Source organism: Rhinolophus hipposideros (assembly GCF_964194185.1).
Source record: "Rhinolophus hipposideros genome assembly, chromosome: 11".
In the NCBI taxonomy this organism is placed as follows: domain Eukaryota; kingdom Metazoa; phylum Chordata; class Mammalia; order Chiroptera; family Rhinolophidae; genus Rhinolophus; species Rhinolophus hipposideros.
The window spans coordinates 33006671-33034546 of NC_138057.1; the positions used below are offsets into that span (position 1 = coordinate 33006671).

A 27876-nucleotide genomic window follows, 5' to 3' on the forward strand; every position below is an offset into this window, starting at 1 on the left:
AGTGGGCAGGCCGGCCCCTTCCAAGTGCTGGAGCTAGGCATGCTCAGTTCTGTTTTCCAATCAGATAGGTCACTACTGTTCTGAGGGAAAAGAGGAGGTGGGTGGGGCCAGGTGGGGTGTGGATAACCATGTGGCTGAGAGGGAGAGAAAGCAAGTCTCTTCCTGTCTCTTCTTATAAGGGCACTAATACCATCATGAGGGTTCTCTGTCACCTAATTACCTCCCAAAGGCCACTTCTTCAAATACCATCACGTTGGGGATTAAGATTTCAAAATAATCAATTTTGGAGGACACACACATCAGTCTGTAGCAGTTTCTTTGATCTTCAGGACGACTTTAATAAATACTAATTTATTTTTACCATTTTAGAGATGAGAGAACTGAGGCCTGGGGATGTGATCTTTTATCTGATTTAGTACAACTAGTAAATGGAAAGGCCAGGACTTGAATCCAGTTAGTCTTACTTTAGAGCCCACACACATAACCTCTGAAAGGTACTCCTGTGGGAAGGTTGGCTGAAATTGCCACGGGAGACTTTTGTTTTCCTGGATTTAAGCAAGGGGTGAAAACGTCGTGGTTTCTTAAAATCCTGTGCGCGTATGAGACAGCATCACACAGTGGTTATGTTCACGTGATCTAGAGCCAGAGAACTGTGTTCAAACTCCAGCTTAGCCACTTACCATGCACCTGCCATAGACCCTGTTTGTCTTCAGATCTTGGTCTTCAATCTCCTTATCTGTAAGAGTAGTAGCTACTTCCTAGAGTCCTTGCAAGGTCAAGATGATACAACGCATGTGAAGTGCTCAGTACATCGTACCATGTATTATTGTCGTTGATGGTCTTGGGGATGGTGCTGTAGTTTCCAGTTCTGCTATAATTTTCAATTTTTCAAATTTTGAGTTTTCATTCTGCTTCCTCCATGCAGTTTTAATGAAATTCCTTACTTGGCTAGAGCATTACTGTCTGAGAACTCCATTTGGAATCCATTCAGGAAACTGACCTTGCTGGAACCCACCCCATTCCCCTCCTCAGAGTTTCTGTTAATTGCCATCTGGCTATTTTTAGTTTCTTCAAGTGTGTGCTGGGTACAAGCAGGGAAAGTCCATCCTGCTGAGGGCGTGGGGCTGTGTGAGCTGTAGGGTTTTAATTTGAAAATGTTTTGACACTTCATTTGTCAGGGCACCAGTTGCTGGAAACTTGTGAGAAGAAGCAGGAGCCTAGAGCTTTATTTTATTTATTTATTTATTTTTTAAATCAGTGTTTTTGGAGGAGGGAGAATCCCCAGTCACAACAGCTGCTTAGTGCATCCAAATGTGAGGTTGGCTTAGACAGAAGGGATTCAGGGGTTTGAAGTCTTCAAAGAAAACACAAATAACAACAAACGTGCCAAGTAACCTGTTCAAATTGTCAGCTGATATTCTAATTTGCAGAGCCTGAGCTTCAGGCTCTCTTGATGTGAGTTTTCTTTGGTGTGGGCTTATCAGTTTGGTCAAAAGCTCTTGAGTTCATCTCAAATGCTGCTGTGAAATTCCCCTCCCCCTTTAAAATACTGCACACCTTTGAGTAACCTGTCATACTGATGGGGCCTGCCCTGAATCATCGGTGGGCCAGGCCTGCCAAATAGTCCTGTCTGCACGTGATGAAACAGCTCTAGCTGCCTTACTTTTTTTTTTTAAACCTCTTTAATGAGGTTTGAATCCCATACAAAACGTTGTACATATTTAATGTATACGACTTTGTGAGTTTGGAGTTATGTGTATATCCATGAAGTCATCACCATAATCTATGCCACAAACATATCCTTCACTTACAAGAGATTCCTTCTGCCTTCTTTTTTGTTATTACCATCATCATCATCATCATCATCATTTTGTGATAAAAATACTTAAGATAGATTTACCCTTTTAGGAAATTTTTTTAAGTATGTAATGCTGTTTTGTTAACTCTAGGTACTATGCTTTGCAGTGGATCTCTAGGAATTAAGAATTGAATTATCCATCTTGCATAACCAAAACTTTGTACCAACCTTGAACTAATGTTTTCTTGTTTTTGCCTCTCCCCAGCCCCTGGCAACCACCGTTCTACTCTCTGCTTCTGTGAGTTTGACTATTTTAAATACTTCATATAAGTAAAATCATGCAGTATTTGTCCTTCTGTGTCTGGCTTATTTCACTTAGCATGTCCTCCAGATTCATCTGTGTGGTCAGATGTGGCAGGATCTCCTTTTTTTTAAGGCAGGATAATATTCTATTGTGTTGTATATACCACGTTTCCTCTTCATTCTTTGAATCCTCCACTTCTGGCCCCTAAGCAGCATTGTTAACCTGGTGACAGAATCCTTGCTGAGAGCTGTATTCTGAATCCTTGTTCACAGCCCCACGCCCTCAGCAGGATGGACTTTCTCTGCTTGTATCCAGCTGTATAGGGAAGTGGGAAGAAAGGAAATAACTGGTGACTCCTGCTAGGTGCTTTGCATTTCTTAATCTCATTTTAGCTTCTCATATTAGTCAGGATTCTTAGTTGCCAACATCAGAGACCAACTCTGCTAATTTAATTTTTAAAACAAAAAAAAATAAGGACTAAAAATTTCCTAAAAGGACATAGGAGCATTGGAGAGCTAGGCTCAGAGGCTATATAAGCAGAAATAACTTCTGAAACCACGCCGCAGAATTGTCTGAAAGACAGCGGTGCAGCCATACATGGACAGGACAGCAGCACAGCCTTCCCCTAGAGCTCCCCCGTCCTCAGAGCCTTCCTCTGATGGGCTGGATTCTGGAGGCGGCTGGGACCTCCCCCGGGTGGCTTCTGTGCGGTCCCTGAGTCTTCACGCTAAGAGCATCTTATCGGCAGAACCTCGATCCGGTGAGGGTGCCGGAAACGAGTGTCAGCCAGCTCAGCTTCCCTAGTCGGAGGCTGGTGCTGCCTCACCGGTGGGGAATTTCCCCAAACATAGGAAGGAGTCCGATGCTGAGAGGTATAAAAAAACGGCAGATGCCCACTGTGCCATACAACAAACATGTAATGTACAGAGGGTGCCAAGAAAAATGTATACACATTTTAAGAAAGGAAAAAACTATTAAAATTGTAATACTCAATATATGCCAATGACAAAAAATGAATACAAGCCATGTGTGTACATTGTTTTGGCACCCCTGGTATATTTGTTAGTCCGATAGTATAGATAAAGGGATCAGAGCTACGTAAATTGAACAAAACTTGCTTCAGGGTTCACAGCTCCTGAGGGGTAAGGCTATATGCCAACTCAGTTCTGTCTGTATCCAAAGGCCACCCCGCAGGGTGATTTGGGGAGCAACAGAAAGCTGTTCCTTACATGATAACCAAACTGTTATTTTATTTATCTGTGTGATTTTTGGAATATGTACGGGGGTGGGATATATAGTGAAAAACATTCTCATATATATGCAGTTGACTCTTGAACAACACAGGTTGAACTGTGCAGTTCCCCATACACACAGATTTATTTTTCAATACATATATTCCATCAGCCCTCCATATCCCCAGGTTTTGCCTCCACAGCTAGGAATTCTCATATGCAGAGAGCCAACTGTATACATTGTTCTATGTCATTTTATATAAGCGACGTAAGCAGTCAGATTTTGGTATCTGCTGGGGAGTCCTGGAACCAATCCCCCGCAATACCAAGAAACAACTGTGTATTTAGTGAAAGAAAAAACACACACATATATATAACATAAAAATATATGTGGGCTTTTTCCCTATAGATTTATTTTTCCTGTGGCCTGGGCTTTGGAAGCTGCTTTAGTTTCCTGGGGCTGCTGTAACAAATTACCACAAACCAGGTAGCTTAGAAAAACAGAAATCTATTATCTCACAGTTCGAGGCCAGAAGTCCAAACTCAAGGTATCAGCAGGGCCACGTTCCCTCTGAAGGCTCTAGAGGATGCTTTCCTGCCTCCTCTCACCTTCCAATGTCACACGGCGTTCTCCCTGTGTGTCTGTGTCTCTGTGTGTAAATTTCTCTCGCCTAATAACACCAGTCACATTAGATTTAGGTTCCACCCTGATCCAGTAAGACATTGTCTTAACTTGATATATTTGTAAAAGACCCTATTTCCGAATAAGGTCACATTCACAGGTGCTGGGTAGACACCAATATAGGGGGACACTCTTAAACCCAGTTCAGAGGACGAGGTTCATGTTAGGTCATATATCGCAAGAATTCATCCTGGGGTTAATTCTCTGTACTCGAGGTGAAGAGAGAGGGGTCGAAAATGGACGTCAGTCGTAACTGATCTCTTTGGCTTCATAGCCCTACAGGGGCTTCCACATGGATTTCCTGATTGGGAACGTGACCAGATGGCCTGTCTCTGCCAGGGTTCTTCTGAACTTGAGTAGAATCTGCTCCTGAAATGATACTGGAGAAAGATGCCAGAGTCAGCAGAGGAAAATGCTTTCATTTGATATGAAAGCAAAGTATAGCTTTCAAGTAGAGCCAAGAAGATTGAATAAACAATGGTCACAGACTGCTTTTAGAGTATTTGGGAAAGAGGGACCTGGGGGCTTAAATGCAATCGATGAGTTTCTAGTCAAGATACCAAAAACCCATCTCTGTAGTTTTCAGTATGGTGACATGACCTCAATCTTGTTGAGGTGAATTTTAAATTGGGATAAGAACACTTAACACATGGTGGCTGGAAGAATTTAGTGAGCTACCATATTCAGAGTCTTAGCTCAGCATCAAAATGCTGTGGACATACAACTGGGGAATCTGAATGAGAAATCATCGGTGCTTTAGGGAGGTGGCTTCCCCAGGCTTTAGGGTAAACTAGGGTATGCTGCTGTAGCAGTCAACACCCAAACCAACAGAGCTTTGTCTCTTACTCATGTTCCATGTCCATTATGAGTTAGCCAAGGGCTGTGCTCTGTCTCAATCTCGCTCTAGGACCCAGGCTGAAGGACTGGTGACACATGACTAATTCCTGTTGCAGGGAAAGAAGAGAGGGGCAAATCATACCCCTAGTTTTTAAATCTTCCACCTGAAAATGACTCATGTCACTTGTGACCACATTACATGGGCCAAAGCAAGACCTGTGGTCACTCCTAACTTCAAAAGGACAAAAGAGTACAATTCTACCATGTGCCCATAAGGAGAACCAGAAGTATTGCATAAATGGCAGTAATGACTATCATACCAGATGGAACCTTTTTTTTAATTAAATTTGTTGGGGTGACAATGGTTAGTAAAATTACATAGGTTTCAAGTGTACAGTTCTGTAACACATCATCTGTATATCACATTATGTGTTCTCCACCCAGCAGATGGAACTTTTGCAAAATTATTAAAGAAGGGACAGATTGCTAAGGTGATTTTTCTCGGCACATCATCTGTGCATGGGAGGGGACTAGGGAAAAAACCGGGAGCAGTTTGAAGGATTTATATTTCATTGGTATGGTTTTATTGGTGAACTTACTATTAACTTATGCCTGGTGGATTGTCTACCCATGGAATGTAAGACAGAAAGTTCTGAGGTTGGATTTCTAAACTCTTCACATTCCGTCTAAGACAGTGCCATGAAGGGCCACTTTGGAACACCTACTGATTTTGCTAAGGCTTATATGGAAGACTCTGCAACAGTAACTTCTAAAGTATGTGAGTTTGTTTTAATATCTGCTTGCCAGGATAAGAATGTAAGTAGATAAAAAGAATAAAGTCAGGACACTTACATTGGATAAAACAATCCGTGAGTAAGTAGTTGAAAGTACTGTGTTAGAACGTGGCCTTTTCTTGCACTGAACAGGAATTAGGCTGTGAACTTGGAGCTTGTACCTAAATCCTCTTTTCAAAAAATACATAAATAAATAAAAAATAAATCCTCTTTTCTCTTACTCTCCTAAATCTGACATATTGACACAGTCACTTAGCATCAGAGCGGTGGCTTCGGTTTAGAATTTGAAGTTCCAGAAACCCAGAAAAGACAGAATCACAGAAAAAAATATCACTAAACATGGTAAATGTTGTATAATTACCAGCATTTGCTTAGCCTAGGTTCCCTAAGTCACAGATTATGAAGCAAAGGCTTACATGCTAGTACTTTATTAGGGAGGGCCATCTCAGGGAAGCAGAAGTCAAGGAAAGGGCAGTGAGGCAGGAAGGGAGGGAGGGGACGTGTAAGGGAGTATAGCCCTGAGCTGGCCACAGCTTTATGAAAACCTGATAGCTCTGTGTCACAGCACATCTTCAAAGAGCCAGATGAAGACACTCCATTGGTGTCCATCTCCCATTGCTCAAAGTATGGCCGCACAGTGTGTTAACTCCCTTGCCCTTCAAAGGGTGCGCCAGGCGGGTGCTGTAAGGCTTGCCTTGTGCCTGATCTCTGTGGTAGGAGGCAAGGGGCAAAACGTGCATGGCATGAGTGAGGTGGGCGTTATTATGCCCAGAGGAACTAGGAGAAGCCCGTGCAGCAGACTCCATAGGCGGCAGTGAATGTAGCAGCAGAGGTGGCAGCAAAGAACGTCTGCTCCAGGTTTGAAAGGTCAGCACAAGCAATTCCTAGAGCCGCCATGGCCTGACTGCAAGGCAAGTGCTGCATTCCGGCGTGATATAAAAAATGAATGTACAGTGGTTGTCCCTTATCCGTGGTTTTGCTTTCTGAGGTTTCAGGAACCCATAGTCAACCGTGGTCCAAAAACATCGCATAGAAAATTCCTGAAATAAACAATACACACATTTTGAATTGCGAGCTATTGTGAATTGCCTGATAAAATGTTGCACTGTCCCACTCACGGTGTGAGTCATCCCTTTGTCCAGTGTACCCACACTGTATGTGCTCCCTGCCCGTTAGCCAGTTAGAGGTTTCTTGGTTGTCAGACTGCCTGACTGTCACGGTATCCCAGTGCTTGTGTTTAAGTAACCCTTATGCTACTTACTAATGGCCCCAAAGTTATTCATATGTTTTATTACAATTGTAATGGTACTATTGTTAATCTCTTACTGTGCCTAATATATAAATTAAATTTTATCATAGGTATGTGTGTATAGGAAACGACACAGTTTATATAGAGTTCAGTATTATTCGAGGCATCCACTGGGTGTCTTGAAAAGTGTTCCCCACATATAAGGGGGAATTACTGTATTATAAACGTCACCCAAGCTAGAAAACTGAGGGTCAATCTAGACATTTTTTCTTTTCCTTCCCAGTCTCCAAATCCTTTAGCATCTATTGACTTGGCATTTCTATAGCTCTTCCGTTTCCCCCCTGTTCCATGCGTAATTCTTAGTTCTCATTCTTATTGTATCTTTCCTGGAATATTGCAGAAGTTTCCCAATTAGTTTCCCTACTAGTACCAGTTAAAATATCTTTGGCTTCAAGTAGGAGAAAATCCCAACTCAAATTGGCTATAACAGTCAGAGGTAATGTGACAAGGAGGTATTTTAATCCAATTACTCAGAGCATCACATCCAAATTTAATCATGTCCAGGAAATAAAAGGCATCTTCTCTGTGTGTCTTTGTTAGCGGGGAGGAAATCTTTGCCAGTAGCCCACCAGCAGACTTCCCCTCAGATCTCATTAACAACATTGTATCACACACCCATCACTGGCCAGAGGAATGGAATACCTATGATTGCCCTAGACGAATCAGATACTCTCCCTGGGGCTGAGGATGGATAACCACATGGAGGAGGGTAAATTCTCAATAAAACTGAGATTCTGATAGGAAGGAGAAAGGAAGAGATGTTGATTAGGAACTACCAGTGTATGCTTTGCTACCTCTGATCTTGTGCCCACCAATCTGTGCCGCAAGTATGATGCTGCTGAAATGTACTGCAATTATTCTCCTGCTGAAAACTTTTTCAAGCTCTTCGTCTTGTATACAAGACTGTCTGTGATCGAGCATATGCCAGTTTCTCCAGCTTTGCTCTTGCCATGTTCATGTCTTGGCCACATGCCAACTTCTTCTAAGACACACATCATGCTTCTGAAGAAATTTACTGTCTTCCAAATGTGCCTTTGTCATTCTTAGGTTCCTTTATTCATATGGCTCCCTCTTGTTGGAGCTCCTGCCCTTCCCATCATTCAAAGGGCACAACAGTGACTCACCTTTGAATTTTAGTACCCAGGCCACCTCACGTCTGTCTAGACCTCTTGGTAGAGTAGACCATTCCTCCTTCATACTGTGTGCCCTTTACATAATTCTAACATTGCCATCGTCACACATTGTTGTACTTCTTTCTTACATGTCTCTTTTTCCTAACCAGACAGTTATTCTTTATTCATCTTTGCATTCACATTACCTAGCAGTGCTTGGCACAATGGGTGGTAGGAGACATTTAATAGATGTCTGATGAATGATTGAGTGCCTAAGGGTTTAGAGCTGAGTGAGCTAATCTGAGTCTATTGGCAGCACATGAAGGGGATTAATCGAGGGGAGATAAGCTAAGAGTGATCAACATATGTTGTATTTTCCATAATAATAGAGGAAAATAGTTGGAGAACTGGTGGAAGGGTGGTTAAAAGATTGGTGAGGCATTTATGTGTCCTCTCCCAGAAGACCAGGCAGAATGAAACAGGGGTTCTCATAAGTATTAATTATGCATTATTGAAATGCAGGCAGCCCTTTGGTTGAAAGTATGTGTCATTACACAGCAGATGTACAGTTCTGTCTTATGAGCTATTCTAAGTGCCATAACAAAAGTACTAATTATCTGAACAAAATTTAAGCGTAAGCTGCAAAGGCCATAAAGGGATGTCTTCTGCAGCCATGGAGATGATTTGGAATTTTTCTTTTCTGACAAAAGGCCGAGTAACACATGTGATGGACTGCAAAAGGCTGTGTGTTCTGTGTTCGTTCTGTTACTGCCTGGAAATTGCTCAGTCAACATTCCGGTCAATAGTTTGGATATTGGAAGAGGTGGGTGCAGTCTATGAAGGTAGGCAGCCCCTGGAAGGTAATGACGATGTGTCTGTTTCCTTCACCAGGTTAGGAAAGTTTTCCATCATTATATCTTCAAATTGGTTTCGATTCCTGCTCTCTCTTCTCCTTCTGATGCCCCTATGGTGGTAATTTTAATATGCTCGCTGTTGTCACAGAGGCCCCTTAAACACTCCTCATGTTTTTGGATTCTTTTTTTTTTCCCTTTTCTGATTGGGTGTTTTCTGCTACCTTAAGTTCTAAATCGCTGATTCAGTCCTCTGTTTCATTTAATCTACTGTAGATTCCCTCTAATATATTCTTCATTTCTGTTATTGTAGTCTTCATCTCTGACTGGTTATTTTTTGTGTTCTATCTCCATTTTTGTGTTTTGTATCTCTTTGTTGAAGTTCTCCGTGAGATCATTGAGCATCCTTATACCCAGTGTTTTGAATTTTGCATCTAGTGCATGGCTTGTCTCTATTTTATGTATGAGGTGTGATCAAAGAATATGGTGAATGTTTAAATTTAAAAATATTACAATAAAAGGCACATTGCCATTAATCCCCCTCACTTCTAACACACACATCATTCTTGCCACTTTCTGAAGCAGTTCCAGAAGTCCTCTTTCATGAGTGTCTTTAGTTGTGCTGCCGTGGCTGCCTCCATGTCCTGAATCGATTCAACATGTTTACTTTTCATGGTCGTTTTGACTTTGGGGAAGAGCCAGAAGTCACACGGTGCCAGATCTGGTGAATAAGGTGGATGAGGACACACCGTAATGTTTTTATTTGACAGAAACTGCCGTATCAGAAGCGATGTGTCACATGGAGTGTTGCCATGATGGAGGATGAAAACATTTGCTCATTTCTCAGGCAATTTTCTACACATATTGTTTCTTAAATGCTCATAAAGACACTCACGAAAGAGGACTTCCAGAACTGCTTCAAAAAGTGGCAAGAACTATGGGATAAGTGTGTTTGAAGCAAGAGGGAGTATTCTGAAGAGGATTAATAGTAATGTGTCTTTTACTGAAATAATTTTTTTTTATTTAAACATTCACCATAATTTTTTATCATACATCGTAGTTCTTTTTCTGGAGCTTTTTTTCTGTTCTTTTATTTGGGACATAATTCTTTGTCTCCCCGTTTTGACAGTCTCTCTGTCTTTATTTCTATGTATTAGGTAGGGCTGCTATATCTCCTGGTCTTATTAGAGTGGCCTTATGTAGTAGGTGTTCTGTGGGGTCCAGCTGAGTAGTCTCCCTGGTCACCAGAGCTAAGTGTTCCAGTTGTGTCCCTTGTGTGGGTTGTGTGTGCCCTCCTGTTGTAGTTGAGCCTTGATTGGTGTTTGCACGTCAGTGGGAAAGATTGACCTTCAGGCTGATTGTTTGTGAGGATTGGCTGTGACGATAGTGGAGGAGTTATGGTACAGGGGCTAACCCTACAAATCAGGATTCACTTGAGCAGGGTTCTGGTGCCTTTCCCATAAGCCCTTTGGGTGTTTCATCCTTGGAGGCAGCTGGGTGATGCTCCGGCTAATTCCGAAGCCCTGGGACCTTCTGGCCAAGTTCAGCCTTCATCTGTGCCCTGCCTAGGGACACCTGGCATGAGCCACAAAGCAAGATTACAGATAGCTGTGGATTACAGATAGCTGCCACCCATACTGTGCTTGGAGGTGCCTAGAGAGGCCAAGTCACAAAGCAAGGCCAGCTGTCACTAGTGCCAGGCTTAGGATGCTCAGCTAGAGGTATGGGACATGCTGAAGCCAGATGCTGCTTGTGTGGGTTTTGTGAACCTATGAAAGATTTTAGGAAATTCTGCAGCATGAGCCAAGTCAGGATGTTTGTATGGAAAAGTCACTGGAAGCAGGTTGGGTCTACCCAAAAGTTGGGTGGGGCAGAGCCTCAGAATCACCAGGTGGAGCAAACAAATGGTGTTAGCCAGTTTGATGCGGACTCAGAAATGAAACCAGACAATTCAGTTCCTCCCCCCACCCCCATGTCCCTTGTGCCTTTCAATCTGCTGCTCCAGTGCTGGAGCTCAAAGCTAGTAAGTCTGTCAGTGAGTAAGTCCTTGCATAGGCCCTTTTAGAGGATTGCCTCGGACTGCAGTCACCCTTTGTCTCAGCCACGGTCTTCACTGGTTTTCACAACTGGAAGTTATGGGGACTTCTCTCCCCTATGCTGAAATCTAGGCTAGGGAACTTGGTGTGGGACTGGTACCCCTCCTCTGGGAGATATCTCTCCTGATTTTTAACGGTCACACATGGATGGGTGTGGGATCAGCCTGTTCCATATCTCTGTTCCTCCTACCAGTCTTGAGGTGGCTTCTTTTGTATATCCTTAGTTGTAGGTCTTCAGTTCAGCGATACTTCAGGTTCTTCTTAATGATTGTTAAGAATAATTCTTAATGGTTATTCTGTAGTTTAGCTGTAATTATGATATGGTTGCAAGAGGAAGTGAGCACAGTGTTTATGTACTCTGCAATCTTGAATGGAAAATGATTAAATACATGACTTTAATTCCATCTTCTTCTGAGCGTCTTTATCTACAACATGGAGGAAATAATAGTATCTATATTATGTATTTGGCAGTAATATATAGTAAAACAACTGTAATACATAGTTGTTATCACAGGTAAATGCATTGCCTACAAAGTATTAAACAGGCATAGCACATAATAAGTATAAAACAAATGGTACATATTTATTTTTACTCTTATTCAATAGTTTTGTTTCACACTTTTTTTTTCACACTTTCATGAGGTCCTGGCTATTCCTTGGTAATTTTAACCTAGTCAATCCAAATAAATAGCTTTGAACAAACTGGGAGCTTTTTTAGCCCTGTTCAAACATTTTGCAGGATTTCTTTGCCTAGGAAACCATAGGAGCATGTGATTAAAATCATCTGTACAAGTGAAATGATGATTCTATCCTTTAACTATTTTAAAAAATTTACTTACAGATAATTTCATAGAACTTTTGGTCATTGTTACATGGACCACTAGTTGACTTTTCCCTATTAGTCCTGGCAGTAATTTCACACCATTTCCTGGTAATCCCCCATATAAGCTCCACATTAGCCATGTCTACAGTTGCTGACTGTGTATCCAGGGGCAGCTGAAGAGAATAGAGCTGGAGGAGCAAATGGAAAACCTCTAGCACTATGGGCATTGAGTAGGTTAAAAAAAAGAAAAGAAAAGAAAAGAAAGTTACCATGAGTAGGTAAAAAAAAAAAAAAGAAAAGAAAAGAAAATTACTGTGGACGAATACAGAATGCAGAGGGGAGCACCCCAGGCAAAGGGAACAACATGTACTAAGACCCTGTGGCAGAAGAGAGCACAGAACCTTCCAAGAAGGTCTGTGTCAAGCAGAAGGTTGCCTCAGCTAGTTAGAAAATGACCCAAGGGACACGTTCAGATCATAGTCAAGAAGGAAGGGCAGAGATCATGAAGAGATACAGTGTATAAAGTGTCAGGTCTGTGAGGTGATTTGAAGGCCAAGAAATAAGAAATAGGGAAACAGAAGACAAGTTTGGGTAAAACAGTTCAGGATATAAGTCTTGAATAAGCCAAGGGCATTCTGAGTATATCCTCCTTGGTGCTAGCTTTGCAATGTGAGAATACTACCAGAGTCTAAATGGCTGGCAAAAGTCATAAGCCTTTTCCAGAGCTATTTCACGGTGATGTTAGAATTAAGAGACTGCCATATTGACTCATCCCATTCAGTCATTTAGTCAAAAATATTTTTTAATGATTTTTATATTTTCCCCTGTTGTAGGTGCTGAGAGATAAATGATGAGATTCTTGTCTTTGGGGAACTCGTAGGTTAAGCAGGGAAGATAGACATGCAAAGAAATACTTGCAATGTCCTGTAGTAAGTGTTATTAGAGAGCCTGAGAGCCCAGCCTAGACTGACTTACTAGGGAAGTCAGGGAAAGTGCCCTTGAGATGTGGTATCTGAGCTGGGTCTTGAGTTCCCCAGGTAGAAAAATGAGAGGAGGGACTTCCTTCAAGGGAAATATATTGGTCAGTATATGCCAGTTACTAAAATATAATAAAATTTATTTCTTGCTCATGCCATGACCAGTGTGGTCTGTGTGGCTCTTCCCAAAGTGGTGACGCAGGGATTCAGGCTCTTTCCAAGTCCAACAGGTGGTTTCCAATACCACTGCATAAGAAGGAAAGAGTGTGGGGAAGGTACCACAGATGCTTAAACACCTAGGCCTAGAAGTGACACCCATCAGTTCCCCTCACATTCTATTGGCCAGAACTAGTCACATGGCCATGTGTAGGTGAAAGGGGGCAGGGACATGCAGTCTTGGCTAGGCAGCTGCTTCCCAACAACTCTAAGAGATCATGAATCTCTGGTAGGCTGTTAGTTGCTTCTACCACAGGGGATTGTATATGAGGGAGCTTAGAATTAGGGTAAGGGACACAGTTGCTGAACCTAGGGTGTATGGGGAAGAAGGAAGAGGAGAATTACACAAAAAGAGGCCAGAAAAGTCAGTCATTTCTGGATTGCTCAGGCCCAAGGATGACACACCAAAGAAACCAGACCTTCTCTCCCAACTGCATGGAACCAGCTGCATTGGAGGTGTTTTATTCAAAATGTGATATCATATTTACGTCTTTTCACAGGCCACCCTTTCCTCTCATTTTTTGCTAACACAAAGAGGGAGCCACGATGGTGCATATTGCTAAGCACTGGATTTTCATTCCAACTCTGCCACTTATTAGTCATGTTACTTTGGGCTGGAAATAGTCTCTCCCAGCCTCAGTTTCCTTATCAGTAAAATGGGAACAAAACTATGTACTGTCCATCACAGAAAGGCATGAGGATCAAATACATAATGTTAGAGGAATGTCCTCTGGAAACTGGAAACTGTTTTACAAATACAAGGGGATTAGATTACTCTCTTTCGTCTTTGCCTGGGGGGAGTTATTTTTCTCTAGGGGAAGAAGGTATAACTTAATGTCTGTGAAGATCCCCAGACTTACCAAATTCTCTGATAATCTACCCATAGTAGAATAAAAAATGGGCTCAATGTAATGTTCTGTGAGGACAAGAACATATGAGTAGAGGTAGCCCCAAGGCTTCCTGAAGTGACATGTACGAAAGTGTAACACTCTGCTAATGTCCCTTCTTCTCCCACTCTTGGAAACCCCAGCTGGAAAGGACTGAAGAAGTATATTTCCATTGAAGCCTAAATATTTGCTTTGACCATTGATTTTTAACCAGAGAATTTATTCTCAGCCCTCCACAGCTTTGTTTCCATCATTTCATGGCTTACATCGAGAATGCAAAATGTCCTTCTCCCTCGTCATCATTTTCTACCAGCCCCAGACTAAAAATTCACTTGTTAACTCTTTAAATATATACACAAGTGGGAAGGAGATGGCATTATTTGGATAATACTAGCAAAAGATCAGGTTCTTTTTCAAGACCTATGCCCTGTTTTGAAATAGACAAACAAGTAACGTTATTTTGGCTTGAAATTAAGTGTAGGCATAAGGTATTTGGAAAATTGCCTCAGTTTGTAATTTTTCACCTCTTTTGTAGATATGGTCTGGGTCTATCAAACCATCTTCCTACCAAATGGACTAATTTGGCAAAAGTGGAACCACGTCAGGCTTCCTCCCAACTCTGTCCCTTTTTGTTTTCTCCCCATCCCCTTTCTCCTCTGTCTCTCTCCTAGTGGTAAAATATTTCTCTGATTTTCAGTCTGTAAAATCAAAAGAACTGAAAAACGCTGCTCTAAGATGTGCTTTATGACACCCTAATAAGAGACAAAGAGATTCATTCACCCATTTCTAGGGCCCCTGCCACCAGAGCAAGCAGGAACAATTTCCATTGTCTCTTAATTTTGTATCCATGTTTTGAACATGGAATGTTCTGGAACATGGAACTGAACATGGAATCTAAGGTGTTATACTTTTAATTGAAGAAAGCTCTGGAAAGGGTTTTCTAGATGTGGTACACCTTTTTTTTGAGTGGGAGGGTGTCTTGGATCACGTTCTCCAACTTAACAGCCTCCAACTCCCTGAACAGCAGTCATGGGTGTTCTTGCAGTGGACTAGGGTCATGTGAAGATGATGTGTTTCCTAGGGAGGATGAGAAGGAGTGAATATTGGTATTTCTAAAAGTATGGACAGCCTGACAGCTAATTGCGGAGACTGGGTGACATTTTAAGTTAGTAATGTCCTCAATTACCCGAACCCTAAGCAACCATATGCAATACAGCCACAGCTCCAGAATTAATAGAAGTGAGCACTATGAACCCATTACTAACAGCATGTTCTCTTAGAATAATGGCACAGTATCTGTGTCGGCACAGTGTGATGTTGCAATTAACACATGTGTGCACGCACGCACACGTGCGCAACCTCTTGATATTTCCTACTTTTTGGAAAACTTCCTGCCATCAAAGTTAAAAAAAAAAAGAAAAAAACTTAGCTAAGTTTTCCTTCAAAAAGTAGTATTTTTTTCCCTTCTCAAACATTACTTATTGGTATTGCTGTGTTAAAATGTCATATTTATAAAGGTGAATTTAGGTAAGCAGTATATGATTTTGTGGAACACGAACTTGGAAGGTAGAACTGTCCTTCCAAGTTCAACGCTTAGCTCCTGTGCTTACTACTAGGTGGACTTGGGCTAGTTGTTCAGTGTCTCTGACTTTCAGTTTTATCCTCTAGAAAGGGGACATAATAATACTGTCTACTCATACGTTTATTGTAAGGATGTAGAGCCAAGCAAAATGGCTTACTTAAAGCTAGTTCTAAAGATGCTTACAAATAAAAGTCACTGATGAGATAGAAATACAATAACCTGAAATGTCAATGATCAGACAAGGCCTCGGCTTCTGCAGTATTTGGGGAGAGGGGCCCATTATGTACCCTGCACCTCTTGCCTGTAGCATGTAGGTCCAAGTGTTGGACCTTTTATGCCAGTGAATGGTGGTTCTCTTGACTTGAAAGTCCCAGGTCTGAACACAAAGAATAGAAGAAAGGGTTCTATAAATTCCGTCTGCCCACTGCCTTAATAACTTCCTTCCATCCATATAAACTTCCCCAACTTTGTGGAGAGGGGCTGGTAGAAAAGCACATGCCTCACTTTGGGACTTTTAAAGACTTTTTCTTCAGTTATTTCTCAACATTTTGTACACACACACACACACACACACATAATATATATGAGTATAATTCTAAAAACGATTTGAGACAGCTTTCACTGTGTTCATGTTGACAGGTTTGGTACGTAAGCACATTCATGATACTTCTTTTCTTGGCCCTGAACATCCTAAAAGCAATCCATGTTACACAGAACCGATAATAATAATAGCAACAATTTGAAAAACACACCAGTTCTGTGCCAGATGCTTCATGTACACTTCATATTACTCTCTATGGCAAACCTGAGAAAGTAGATATAATAACCCTGTTTAACATAAGTGAAAGAAGGAGGCTCCCAGCCATTCCTAACTTGGCCCAGGTCAGACCACTTGTAAATATCAAAGCTAGCACTTTCCCTAAGTCTGATCTCAATGCTCAAGGTTAGCGTGGTGCCAACAGCCAAGTACCTGTTTGTGTTTTCACCCCTTTTTTGTCCTCTCCTTTCCTTCCAGATCGTTCTAGATGTTGGTTGTGGTTCAGGCATACTGTCATTTTTTGCTGTACAGGCAGGAGCTAAGAGAGTCTATGCAGTTGAAGCCAGTTCCGTAGCACAATATGCTGAGGTAAGTGGTATTTTTACAACAGCTACTAACTAGGTCTTCAGTAAGCTTCCGGGAAATTAGTGATGGACTCTTCCAGGTAGGTAATTTAGGGAAAAAAATGTTTTACCAGTTTGATTTTTTTTTCCTATTGGGATGTTACTGGTGAAGGAGACTGACTTCACTCTAGTAATTGATATGAAAACAATTATTTAAAAAATGTCACAATACTGAAAATATGACACAACTTTCTTCCTCCCCATCCACTGGGCTGCAGGTGGGCCCAGGGAGAATAAATGTTTTCTTATCTTCAATGACCTACTACTAAAGGTGAGGGTCAGACCTCCCTGGAGGCAGGTTTATTTTTTTCTTAAGTGCTGTACTGAGATTCGCTGCACCACTCACTTTAAATTTGACTTTTGGTTTAAGGGGCTATTGCTACATGGTTGAGCACAGACAGGGCTCTGTGTTTCAAGAAGCTTTTTCAGATTTCATGTTCTGATTGGAGGACACGGAGATGCTTTGCTTTCGATATAGTACTCTGTTATCATTATGAAATGTGTACAAATATTAGAGAATAAGTCAGTCAGGAGTTGGACAATCATGGCTTTCAGTGATATATAATAACCCAACCAAGCCGCAGAGATGTGTGCATGTACACATGGCAACAGGCCGATGTGCTTGTCGTTCACACCTGGAGGAGGCCTGTATTTTAATAAGGGATAGCATCACAGAGAGAGAGGAAAGCTTGGCTGCTGCTTCTGATGAACACCTGAAACCTTCCTCCAATCCAGGACCACTGGTAGCTCTGAGTGATGGTTGGTTTTGGATTGAGTGAGCAAAGAGGGACTGAGACAAGTAGCCCAGTAGGCGTGCTTGGAAGGAAACACTGCCAGGGCCTCTTGGCTGGCATGTTGTTGTACTCTTTTTTCTTCTTCCAATGAGTCTTGGATAAAAATTTTTGGTTTTTGCTTCTTTAACAATTCTTAAAAGTCGTTGTTAATTGTTATTAAGTATTGGGTCCACACAAAAGAGTATTTGCTAAATGTGTACAGTGTAAAGAATAACAATAAAATGAATGTGTGCTGTGGGGACAGAGCCAGGAGAGCAGTTTCCAGGCTCTCGGTCACATGTGGAAAGGTGCTGGCTCAGGTAGCATATGGCCATCAACTGTGATTGGATGGCCATCAGCTGTAACCAGTGAGCCATTGGCCACTAATATAACTCACGTGGCTACGCGAGCAGAAAAAAATGGGGGCTAGCAAGAAAATGGTGGCTGAGCTAGTAAGCGGCAGAGGGTTGTGGATAGTGTGGCTACTGTTTCCTGTTTCTCCAACCCAGCCACCAGCGAGACTATAGTGATATAACTCCCCTATCTATGGCTCCATGGGTGTTCCTTTTTGGCCTCAACATATACTGCATTCTTATGTGGGGAGCGGGACCAGAGACCCAACAGGCCTCCCCACATGACATATGCCCACTACCTCTTTTAAGAAATAGGCTATTAGCATTTCCATGAAAGGTCCATGTGTCTTTTTCTTATCATTTCTCCTTTCTGCTCTAAACAGAGATAACCACCATCTTGAATTTTTGTTCGTCATTCTCTTGTTATTCTTTGTAGTTTTACTACATATGTTTCTATCCCTAAAAACAAATCCTTATGAACTGTCCAAAAATGGAATCATAATCTATATGTTCTTCTGCCATTTGCTTTTTTGAAAACCAACATTATGTTCCCAATGGTCATTTTGTTGATGCATACAACTGTTCTTTATTCATCCTCAGTGATAAGATAGTGTTATGAGGTATGAAATGCTTCAAGCTATTAGTCCCCTGTGCTGTTGGCAGACTTTGGATGGCTTCCATTATAAGAGGGTTGTTATGAATATGCTTGACATAATCCCCACTGCATCCTAACTAGAGTTTCTCAGTATATACCCAGCAGTAGAATTGTTGGGTCAGGGGGCATGCATACCTTCAATTCTGCCCTGTAATGTCAAATTGTTTTCCAAAGTGGTTGTACCAATTTCTCCTCCCTCTAGAAATAAAGAGAACACCATTGTTCTACAACTTTTTCAGCATTTTATATTGTCAGGCTTTGGAATTTTTGCCAATCTGGTGTTTATGACATGATATTTGTGGTTTTGATTTGTATTTCTGCTTACTAATGACTTTGAGCATCTTTGCAAAGTGTTTTGGCGACTTCTGCTTTCTCTTCTATGGAATACCTGTTCAAGTTTTTCACAATTTTTCTTTTGAATTGTTTTTCTAATTTGAATTCATTTGTAGAAATGATTTCTGTATCTGGATATTAATTCTATTTAGTTATTTGTGTGGAAAATATCTTCTCCCAGTTTGTACCTCACCTTTTTCTTTATGGTCCTAATACACTTTAAATATGGCATTCTAAATAAAAAAAGAGAGAGAGAGAAAATAAGAGAATAAAAACTTCCAGAGAATCCCACAGATAAAAATGGCTATGCATAGATTTTAATAGATCTTAAAATGCGTTCTGAAGGGTGAAGAGATTCAGTCGACCTTTGTCTCAGGTGCTGCTCATTCATTAATCTTATCTACATTCAGCTGCATCCATGATTCTGTTTGTTGGAGAACATGAGAAACAGTGATGATGAAGGTTATTTCTATATTCAAAGATCTTTTATTCTAATAAGAGATTGATCCTGTTGTCTCTTATATCAGACACACCTATCCTCACCCCCCAAAAATGACTGGCATAAATAAATTAGGGATTTTTCTTGTCTCCTATAGTTTGTTTTCTCATATGTTTTAAGGTAGGTTGAGACACATTAGGTAGTTATTTTTAAAAACTTAACAATCTAAGGCAGCTAATCAGCTCAGTTGGTTAGAGTGTGTTACCACTAACACCAAGGTTGCTGGTTCAATCCCCGCATGGACCACTTTGAGCTGTGACCTCCTTAAAAAAAAACCCACAAAAAACAAAAAACAAAAACAAAAAAAAAACCTTAAAAACTAATACCCTTGCTTGTAAAAATTTTTTAGGGAAGAGAGGAAGAAATTAGCTAGAATGTTCTTGCATTCCCTAGCCATAATCCTGTCTCCATCCCCAGCAAAAACTCAGTAATCACCAGCACACTATGGGAGGAGCCGTTCTAGAACTGTCTCTGTGATTCGTTTCTCCAAGAGAATTCTCATCCTGATTGAACACAGCAGCAGGATTGTTGCCTTCTCACAGAGCAGGGCTACCCTCATAGACATTTTTACCCAGAGTGTTGCTGCTGTGTCATTATAAAGGCCTCTAGCAGGAAGCCAGCACAGAGAAGAAGAAAAGGGAATGAACTTAACATTTAAAACTTTGTTTTCTTTTTTTCTAATTAAATTTATTGGGGTAACAATGGTTAGTAAAATTATAACATATAGGTTTCAAGTGCACATTTCTACAATACATCATCTATATCGCACATTGTGTGTTCACCACCCAGAGTCAGTTCTCCTTCCATCCACATGTATGTGATCCCTTTTACCCCATCTGAACCACTAAACTATTGTCTGTGTCTATGAGTTTTTGTTTCTTTGTGTGTTTGTTTTGTTTCTTTGTTGTTTTCAGTTTTCCGCCTGAGTGAAGTCATGGTTCTTGACTTTTTCTGTCTCAATGGAATACTACTCAGCCATAAAAAGGATGAAATACCGCCACTTGTGACAACATGGATGGATCTTGAGAGTATTATGCTAAGCAAAATAAGTCAGACATTTAAAACTTTTAAAAGTATTTAAAACTTCTTAAACTATTTAAAACTTGGAAATGATTTCAAATTCACAGCTAAGTTGTAAAAAAAATTAGTTCAATCTACCCCAATTCTCTTTACCTGGATTCACCTGTTGTTCACATATTACCTCCATTTGCTTTATAATTTACTCTTGCTCCTCTCTCACCACACACACACACACACACACACACACACACAAATATGTATACACAAATGTGTGTGGATATTTGCATATTTGGAGATAGAGATAGAGATATACACACTTTTTTTTCTGAGTCAGTTATATATCAGAACCCTTTATTCTTAAACACTTCAGTGTATACTTCCTACAAATGAGACTGTTTTCTTATATAACCAAAGAAGAACCTATTTTAAGGTGAAAAAGAAGCTAACACTTTGATGTTACCGGTTAAAAGGTATTGGGAGACCCCAGCATGGGCTGGGAAACTGTCACTATGGGCATTGAGGTGAGAAGAGTCTATACTTAACTGCCTCTTTTCTCGTAGTATTTCCAGAGGGACTTGATTTTTGAAATTTCAAAACCAACGTTCTAATGAATTCCAAAGCACCATAGTGTTATTTTATCTTTGGTTTTAGTTTCTGTAGAGGATGTGTTATTGCTGTAATCTTTCTTTCCTGTGTGCAGCTGGGGCAGGTTGAGGTCAGGGGTAGCTTTCCAGATGCTGTGCGGACTACAAGGAGTCCTTGAAATTCTTCCCAGCAAGACCATTTTTCCCGGAAAAACTGCCCTGGGTGTAGCCCCAAAGACAGGCTAGTTAAAAATGCATTCAGGACTAAGGATGATTAGAATCTTCTCAAAATCTGCACTTGATGACGGCTTGTCCCTCTTGATGCAAATTGTGGCCTCTGTCATGTCCCTCGCTTCTGCTGTGGGTGTCATGAGATGCTCCCCGTGGGCTAAGGCCCTTTCACCCTGGCTCAGGACTATCTGTGCCAGCTCTTGGTTTCTGCTTCTTACAGTGACACTCTTCTGTACTATTTGTGGGTGGCAAAATGTGAGTGTGAACAGCACACAAAAGATATTCACTCTAAGAATAGGCTTTTATAGCAGCTCAGCATACAGTGCATGGTGCTCCTTTCGACCTTTTCATTATTTGGTAATTGAACCAGCAGACATTTAATTCTTTCCTCTGGAGTCTTCATTAAATTGCTCAGAAAAGATAAAATTGCAACAAGAAAGAAAAATGTACAAATTTAACAACCATCGCCTGTCCCTGGATTCTTCTTCTCACTCCAGGCTTCTAGGCTCTAAGTAAACAGAATAGTTTCAAATTGCGTTGAATTCAATTTCAGTTGCATTCAATGGCTCAGCCTGATTTTGTGAGGGCCGACCCTCAGATGGCAAGGTGATGTGAATGATTCCTTGTCTGGAGGGCATGCATGTTCGGTCATTTTTTTGCAGGGTGGTGGGGAAAAACTCTCCCAGGTGCAGCCCCGTGCTGTCACCCTGGGCTCCATGTGACATTTCTAAGTCAGTAGTAAGAGATCATCCTTGTTCAAGGAACAAGGCAGAACTAAAGGTCTTCCATGGGTTTCCAAACTGTGAGCCAGCCCACATCAAAATGCCAGCTATCTCTTGCTCTTTATTCCTTTCTTGTTTATGAACAGACCAAATGGAAGAGAAAAAGGCATTAATCAAATCCATACACATATACAGTCAAGGAGGGGGGTATTCCTTAATTTAAAATTGTACACAAATACATGTCCTATCTCTCCATCTACATGATAAACTGAAGGGCCAGGAGAACGAAAGACTAGGAGGGTGAGCAGTCCTGCGTAGATTTATGTATTGTAATCAACTGAAACTTACAGCTAAGCTCTCTGGCACTTGGATTTAACAGTGTTCACAATCATTTTGAGGCTACTTAATAATTAGGCCGTCCTCACACGTGGTTCCTATATATTCCTCATTAGGATGATTTTTAGGGCATCAGACCAAGTCCTTCTGGGTCATGGCAGAAGTAAAGGCAGGTGGAATTGGAGCTATTGTGACACTGCTTTTCTGGACCTGCTGGATTCCTAATCTAGCGCTGATCTGTCCAATATGAAAGCCATTAGACACATGTGGCTATTTATGTTGAACTATAAATCATATATTAAAGCAGTCAATTTCTTAGTCATACCAGCCACATGTCAAGTTCTTAGTATCCACAAGTGGCTAATGGCTATCATACTGGACAGTGCAGATACAGAACATGTCCATCACTGCAGAAAGTTCTAGTGGGCAGCACTGATGGAGAGGACTCAGGTGGCCAAACTTCACTTTTCTGGCATATGACAACCAGGCTGATGGCTGTGTTCACTGCCAGGTATTGGTAGCCATGGCCAGACTGGACCGGCTAACGTTAGGTGAGGCAGCACTCCCCAGTCCCTCTAGCTGTGGGCATTGTTTATCCTTCCCTTATTAATGTGTAAGTTCTGTCATAGAGCAAGTTCCCTAGGAAACACAGATTTGCGTGCAGGAAGTTTATTGCAGAGGGCTCTCAGGAACCTGACCTTTGGGGAAGTGAAGGAAGCCGGATAGAATTGGGCAGAGGGAAAAGTTAAGCTACCATATAGTTGTAATAAAGGACTTAGTAAATCCCGCAGGGAATTCTTGAGCTGGGGGGCCCTTATGATTTGAACAACCTTGAAGCAGGTGTCTTTATATTCCACATTTTTTGATGTATGCTCCCTCAGGAAGGGTTGTGACTTTGGTAAGATGGCGCTCTTGGGCTGAGGAAAGTTTCTAGACTAAGACTCAGCTGAGAGCCATTATCTGCCAACATTCCCAGCAGCTGGGAGAACAAGTGCCTTGGTCCTGAAAGAAGGATCTATATAGTATGCCACAGGAAGTACTACAAGTTCAAGGTTTAGGATCCTAACTCTGGGCTACAGACAGGAAGCTGATGGAGAATAAAGATAACACTAGTCAATCAAGGAAAAGAGTTGAATTGATGGAGCCAGTAGGATGATGCTAAAAGCTGGGCAAGGCCACAGGGCAATTTGTTATGTGTTTTAGGTGTGAGCAAAAACTTTCTAGAAACTGAGTACGTCACCTGATCTGATGTGTTCTGTACTATTATTCTAAGCCCTGTGAGGACACAGAGCAGATATAAGACAGGATCTCTTCCCTGGAGTAGTTTACAGTCCAGTTGGGTTTCAAGCAGGTGAAACTTGACACAAGACAATGAGTGCCCCGTGCATATGAATAGCAGAGATGAGAAGTACAACCACAGGGAACAGTTCCCATCAGCTGGGCTGCTTAGGGAAGCCCTCAGAGAAGAGGTGCACGTTGAATGGAATGCTGAAGGATGACAAGAAACGCTAATATTTTCTTTTCTTTTTTCACCTCTTATTGCCAACAAGGCAATAAAGGCAAACCCCGTAGGTTCTTGTGGGATTCTTCACTTTAAATGTGTTGATAATCTCTGTACAAATGCTTTGAAGGCCAATTTTTATTCTTGGACACTAGAAAGAGCATAACCTTTGGAGTTTTCTAATATGAATTCATTCTGATCTCACCTCTTTGAGCTAGGGTTTTTGTCCAGCTTCTTTAGTAACTCCAATAGCTAACTTCTACTTCTTCTTACCCTTCCACAGGCACCGAGTGTGTGAGTCAGAAAATTCCATCTAGCCCATCAACACTTCATTTTTATATTGACAATGCAGTTAAAAGGTGGCAATAATCTGTTAAGGAAACCATAATAAGCATTTTCCATAGGTGAAGTTTTACAGTATAGAATGCATTTCCACATCTATAAACTCATAGATCTTCAGGAAGCATCTGTGTCGTGCTTGGAACAGATATCCTCATGTAACAAATAAAGAACTTTGGAAAAGTTAGGTCATCCAGAGGGGACACAGTTTGTGACACACAAGTCCTCACTGCCACCCCCTTCTGGAACATGCAGGTAAGCAGGGGCTAGTGGTTCCTTAGCAGGTGAAGAGGTAAATATGAGGTGTAATTAAAAAAAATACGGTGACTATTTAAATTAAGGCATATTGCCATTAATCCCCCTCAACACACTCCCCTTCACTTCAAACACACTTATCCCATCATTCTTGCCGCTTTCTGAAGCAGTGCTGGAAGTCCTCTTTCATGAGTGTCTTTAGTTGTGCTGTCGTGGCTGCCTTGACGTCCTGAATCGATTCAAAACATTTACCTATAGGGGTGGCCAGATAGCTCAGTTGCTTAGAGCATGGTGCTGATAACACCAAGGTTGCCAGTTTGATCCTAATGTTTTTATTTGACAGAAATTGCCTTATACCAGAAGCGATGTGTGACACGGAGCCTTTCTGTTGTGATCACAACATATGATGAATGCTGCTGCTGAGAGCCATCCAACTGGAAAGGCAGGGATCTTCAATACAGGAACTGGCGCATCAAACCTTAGTAATTGTGTGACAAGTTTCAACTTGTTCGGTGCAGTCAGGTGTGAGCTACGGTTGAGAGAAGGTGTGTTTTAAAGTGTGCTGTAAATCATCCTCCATCATGACAACGCTCCCTGTCACACATCACTTCTGGTATATGGCAATTTCTGTCAAATGAAAAACATTATGGTGTGTCCTCATCCAGCTTACTCACCGGATCTGGCCCCGTGCAATTTTTGGCTCTTCCCCAAAGTCAAAATGATTCAGGACACAGAGGCAGCTACGACAGCACAACTAAAGACATTGATGAGAGAGGTCTCCTAGAACTGTTTCTTAAAGGGGCAAGAATGATGGGATAAGTGTGTTTGAAGTGAGGGGGAGTATTTTGAATGGGAATAATAGCAATGTGTCTTTTACTGTAATACCGTGTTTCCCTGAAAATAAGACCTAGCTGGACAATCACCCCTAATGCATCTTTTGCAGCAAAAATTAGTATAAGACTCGCTTTTATATTATACCCAGTCTTATAGTAAAATAAGACCCGGTCTTATATTAATTCTTGCTCCAAAAAATGCACTAATGCTGATTGTCCGGCTAGATCTTATTTTCAGGGAAACACAGTACATTTTTTTATTCAAACATTCACTGTATTGTTTGGTCACACCTCATGTGTTTGACTAAATGCTGGAGCACCTACGCATGTAGATGGTTCATCCAGGAGCCAGGAGAAACGCCATCTTACTCTTCTTTAGAAATCTATCATGAAGCATTGAAACAGACAGACAGGTCTGCCATGTAAGAAGGAAATTTTCCTCCATTGGCAAAAATCAGTTAATAACACACTTAACAGAGGAGCAATTTAAAGTAGTTTGTGCAAAATGCCACAAAACCTGATCCAGAAAATGAGAACCCTTTTAGTAGCTGGAGTAATGATTGACAAGGCAAGAAGACAACTTGGGAGGGAATATCCATGCCTCTTCTCACTCAGCACTCACTTCCTTGTAGGGTAGGCCCTAAATACCTTTGCCAGGATTCAAATTGAAAATGCAGGTTCAAATAGTGTGAAGTTGTATTCCTTATCCGCAGCCTAATGGCTGACCGGCCATGTGACCTTGACAAGTGTAGTAGTTTCCTATGGCTGCTGTAACAAACACAAATGTAGTGGCTTAACACAAATTTATTACGTTACAGTTGGGAGGTAAGAAATCTGAAATTGGTGTTATGGAATTAAAAATCAAGGCGTCACAGAACTGTGTCCTTTCTGGAGGCTCTAGGAGATAATTTGTTTTAGCCTCTGGAGGCTGCCCACATTACTTGGCTAGTGGCTACATCATTCTGACTTCTGTTTTCATCATCATGTCTCCTCTTCCTCTTACCTGCCTTCCTCCTTTGTGATTATATTGGGCCCACCAGAATAATCCAGGAAAATCTTCCACCCTTTTATTCTTAGCTTTATTGAGGTATATGATATATAGAGTTGCAAACAGTTAATATTTACATCTTGAAGAGTTTGTACATATGAATGCACCCATAATAACATCACCACTACCACGGCATTAAACATATCCATCACCTCCAAAAATTTCTTTGTGTTCTTACATTTCCGTTTGTATGCTTTTTGGTTTTTTTTTTGTTTTTTTGTTTTGATGAACACTTAGCATGACATATATACTCTTAACATATTTTAAAGTACACAAAACCTCATTGTTTACTATAGATGCTGTGTTATGTAGAAGATCTCTAGAGCTTATTCACCTTGCATAACAGAAACTTTATACTCACTGAAAAACAATTTTCTATTTCCCATTCCTCTAACCCTGGCAACCACCACTCTGTTCTCCATTTCTATGAGTCTATTTGGATACTTCATATAAGTGGAATCATGCAGTATTTATCCTTCTGTAATTGGCTTATTTCATTTAGCATTGTGTCCTTTAGGTTCATTCATGTTGCAAATGGCAGGATTGCCTTTTTTTAAGGCTGAATAATCTGTTGTATGTAATCTGAATAATCACGTTTCCCTGAAAATAAAACCTAGCAGGACCATCAGCTCTAATGTGTTTTGTGGGTTTTTTGGGAGCAAAAATTAACATAAGACCCAGTCTTATTTTAATATAACATAAGACTGGGTATAATATAATATAATATAATATAATACAATATAATATAATACTGGGTCTTATATTAATTTTTGTTCCAAAAGATGCATTAGAGCTGATGGTCCGGCTAGGTCTTATTTGGGGGGAAACACGGTATATACCACATTTTCTTTATCCATTCATCTATTGATGGACATTTGGGTTGTTTCAATGTCTTAGTTATTGTGAATAATGCTGCTATGAACATGTGTGTGCTGATATTTCTTCAAGATCCTGTTTTCAATTCTTCTGCTTTCAACTCCACTTAGAAGTGGAGTTGTTGGATCCTATGATAGTTTTTTTTTTAATTTTTTGTGGGAACTCCACAATATTTTCCATAGCAGCTGTACCATTCTGTATTCCCACAGTGTATAAGGATTCCAATTTCTCCACATCTTCCCCAATAATTGTTATCTTTTTGCTATTTTTTAGAAATAGTCATCCTGATAGGCATGAAGCGATATCTCATTATGGTTTTTTTTCCGTGATTGTTAAGATAGCAACACCCCTTTTATCTGTTTTACTTATTGGGATTCTGATCAACTTTCATTTGAAAAAGGGTCTAGAGGCCAAAAAAACATTTTTGAAACTGATGTCCAATTTCCTCAGTTTACGGAGGGGACTTAGAGAAGTTAAGGGGCTTGCCCGAATCCACAGGTACCTATGTTTCCTCTGCCATGGGAAGTAGTCCTTATTTCCAACATGGCCGTATCTGTCATCTCGATATGTAAACCATAATTCAAGCAACTCCTTAGCTCACCTTGCAACTTCTGAAATCTACTCATAGCCTCTCACTTTCTTGTTCCTTTCTTCACCTCTCACAGCCCCCATTGTTTGTAGCTGTTGTCAGCCCCTTTCAAAGGGCCAGTTTGATTCTGGGCATTTAAAGAGACAAGAAGCATGTTTGCAGAAAGTACTTGTTGACCTAAAACATTTTTCTGCCCTGGCAGCTATACATTTTAAGAGAATTGTGATTAGGCCACATATTTTCTTGGCAAGCAGAGCAGGGATGTTGG

At 41.0% G+C, this 27876-nt stretch overlaps 1 protein-coding gene across 5 annotated transcripts in view; it reads left to right on the forward strand.

Annotated features, from left to right (window-relative positions):
* Positions 1-27876, forward strand: part of LOC308504976 (histone-arginine methyltransferase CARM1-like) — a 231913-nt gene that overhangs the window by 133034 nt on the left and 71003 nt on the right. For 2 of the 5 annotated variants that reach the window (XM_081066631.1, XM_081066629.1), the window contains 2 exons: positions 2064-2096; positions 16516-16626. The exons of 1 other annotated variant lie outside the window; for it this stretch is intronic. In XM_081066631.1, the coding sequence (XP_080922757.1) occupies positions 2064-2096; positions 16516-16626 (144 nt within the window). The remainder of the gene's footprint in view (positions 1-2063; positions 2097-16515; positions 16627-27876) is intronic. 2 more of the 5 variants (XM_081066633.1, XM_081066630.1) reach the window with 1 other exon arrangement.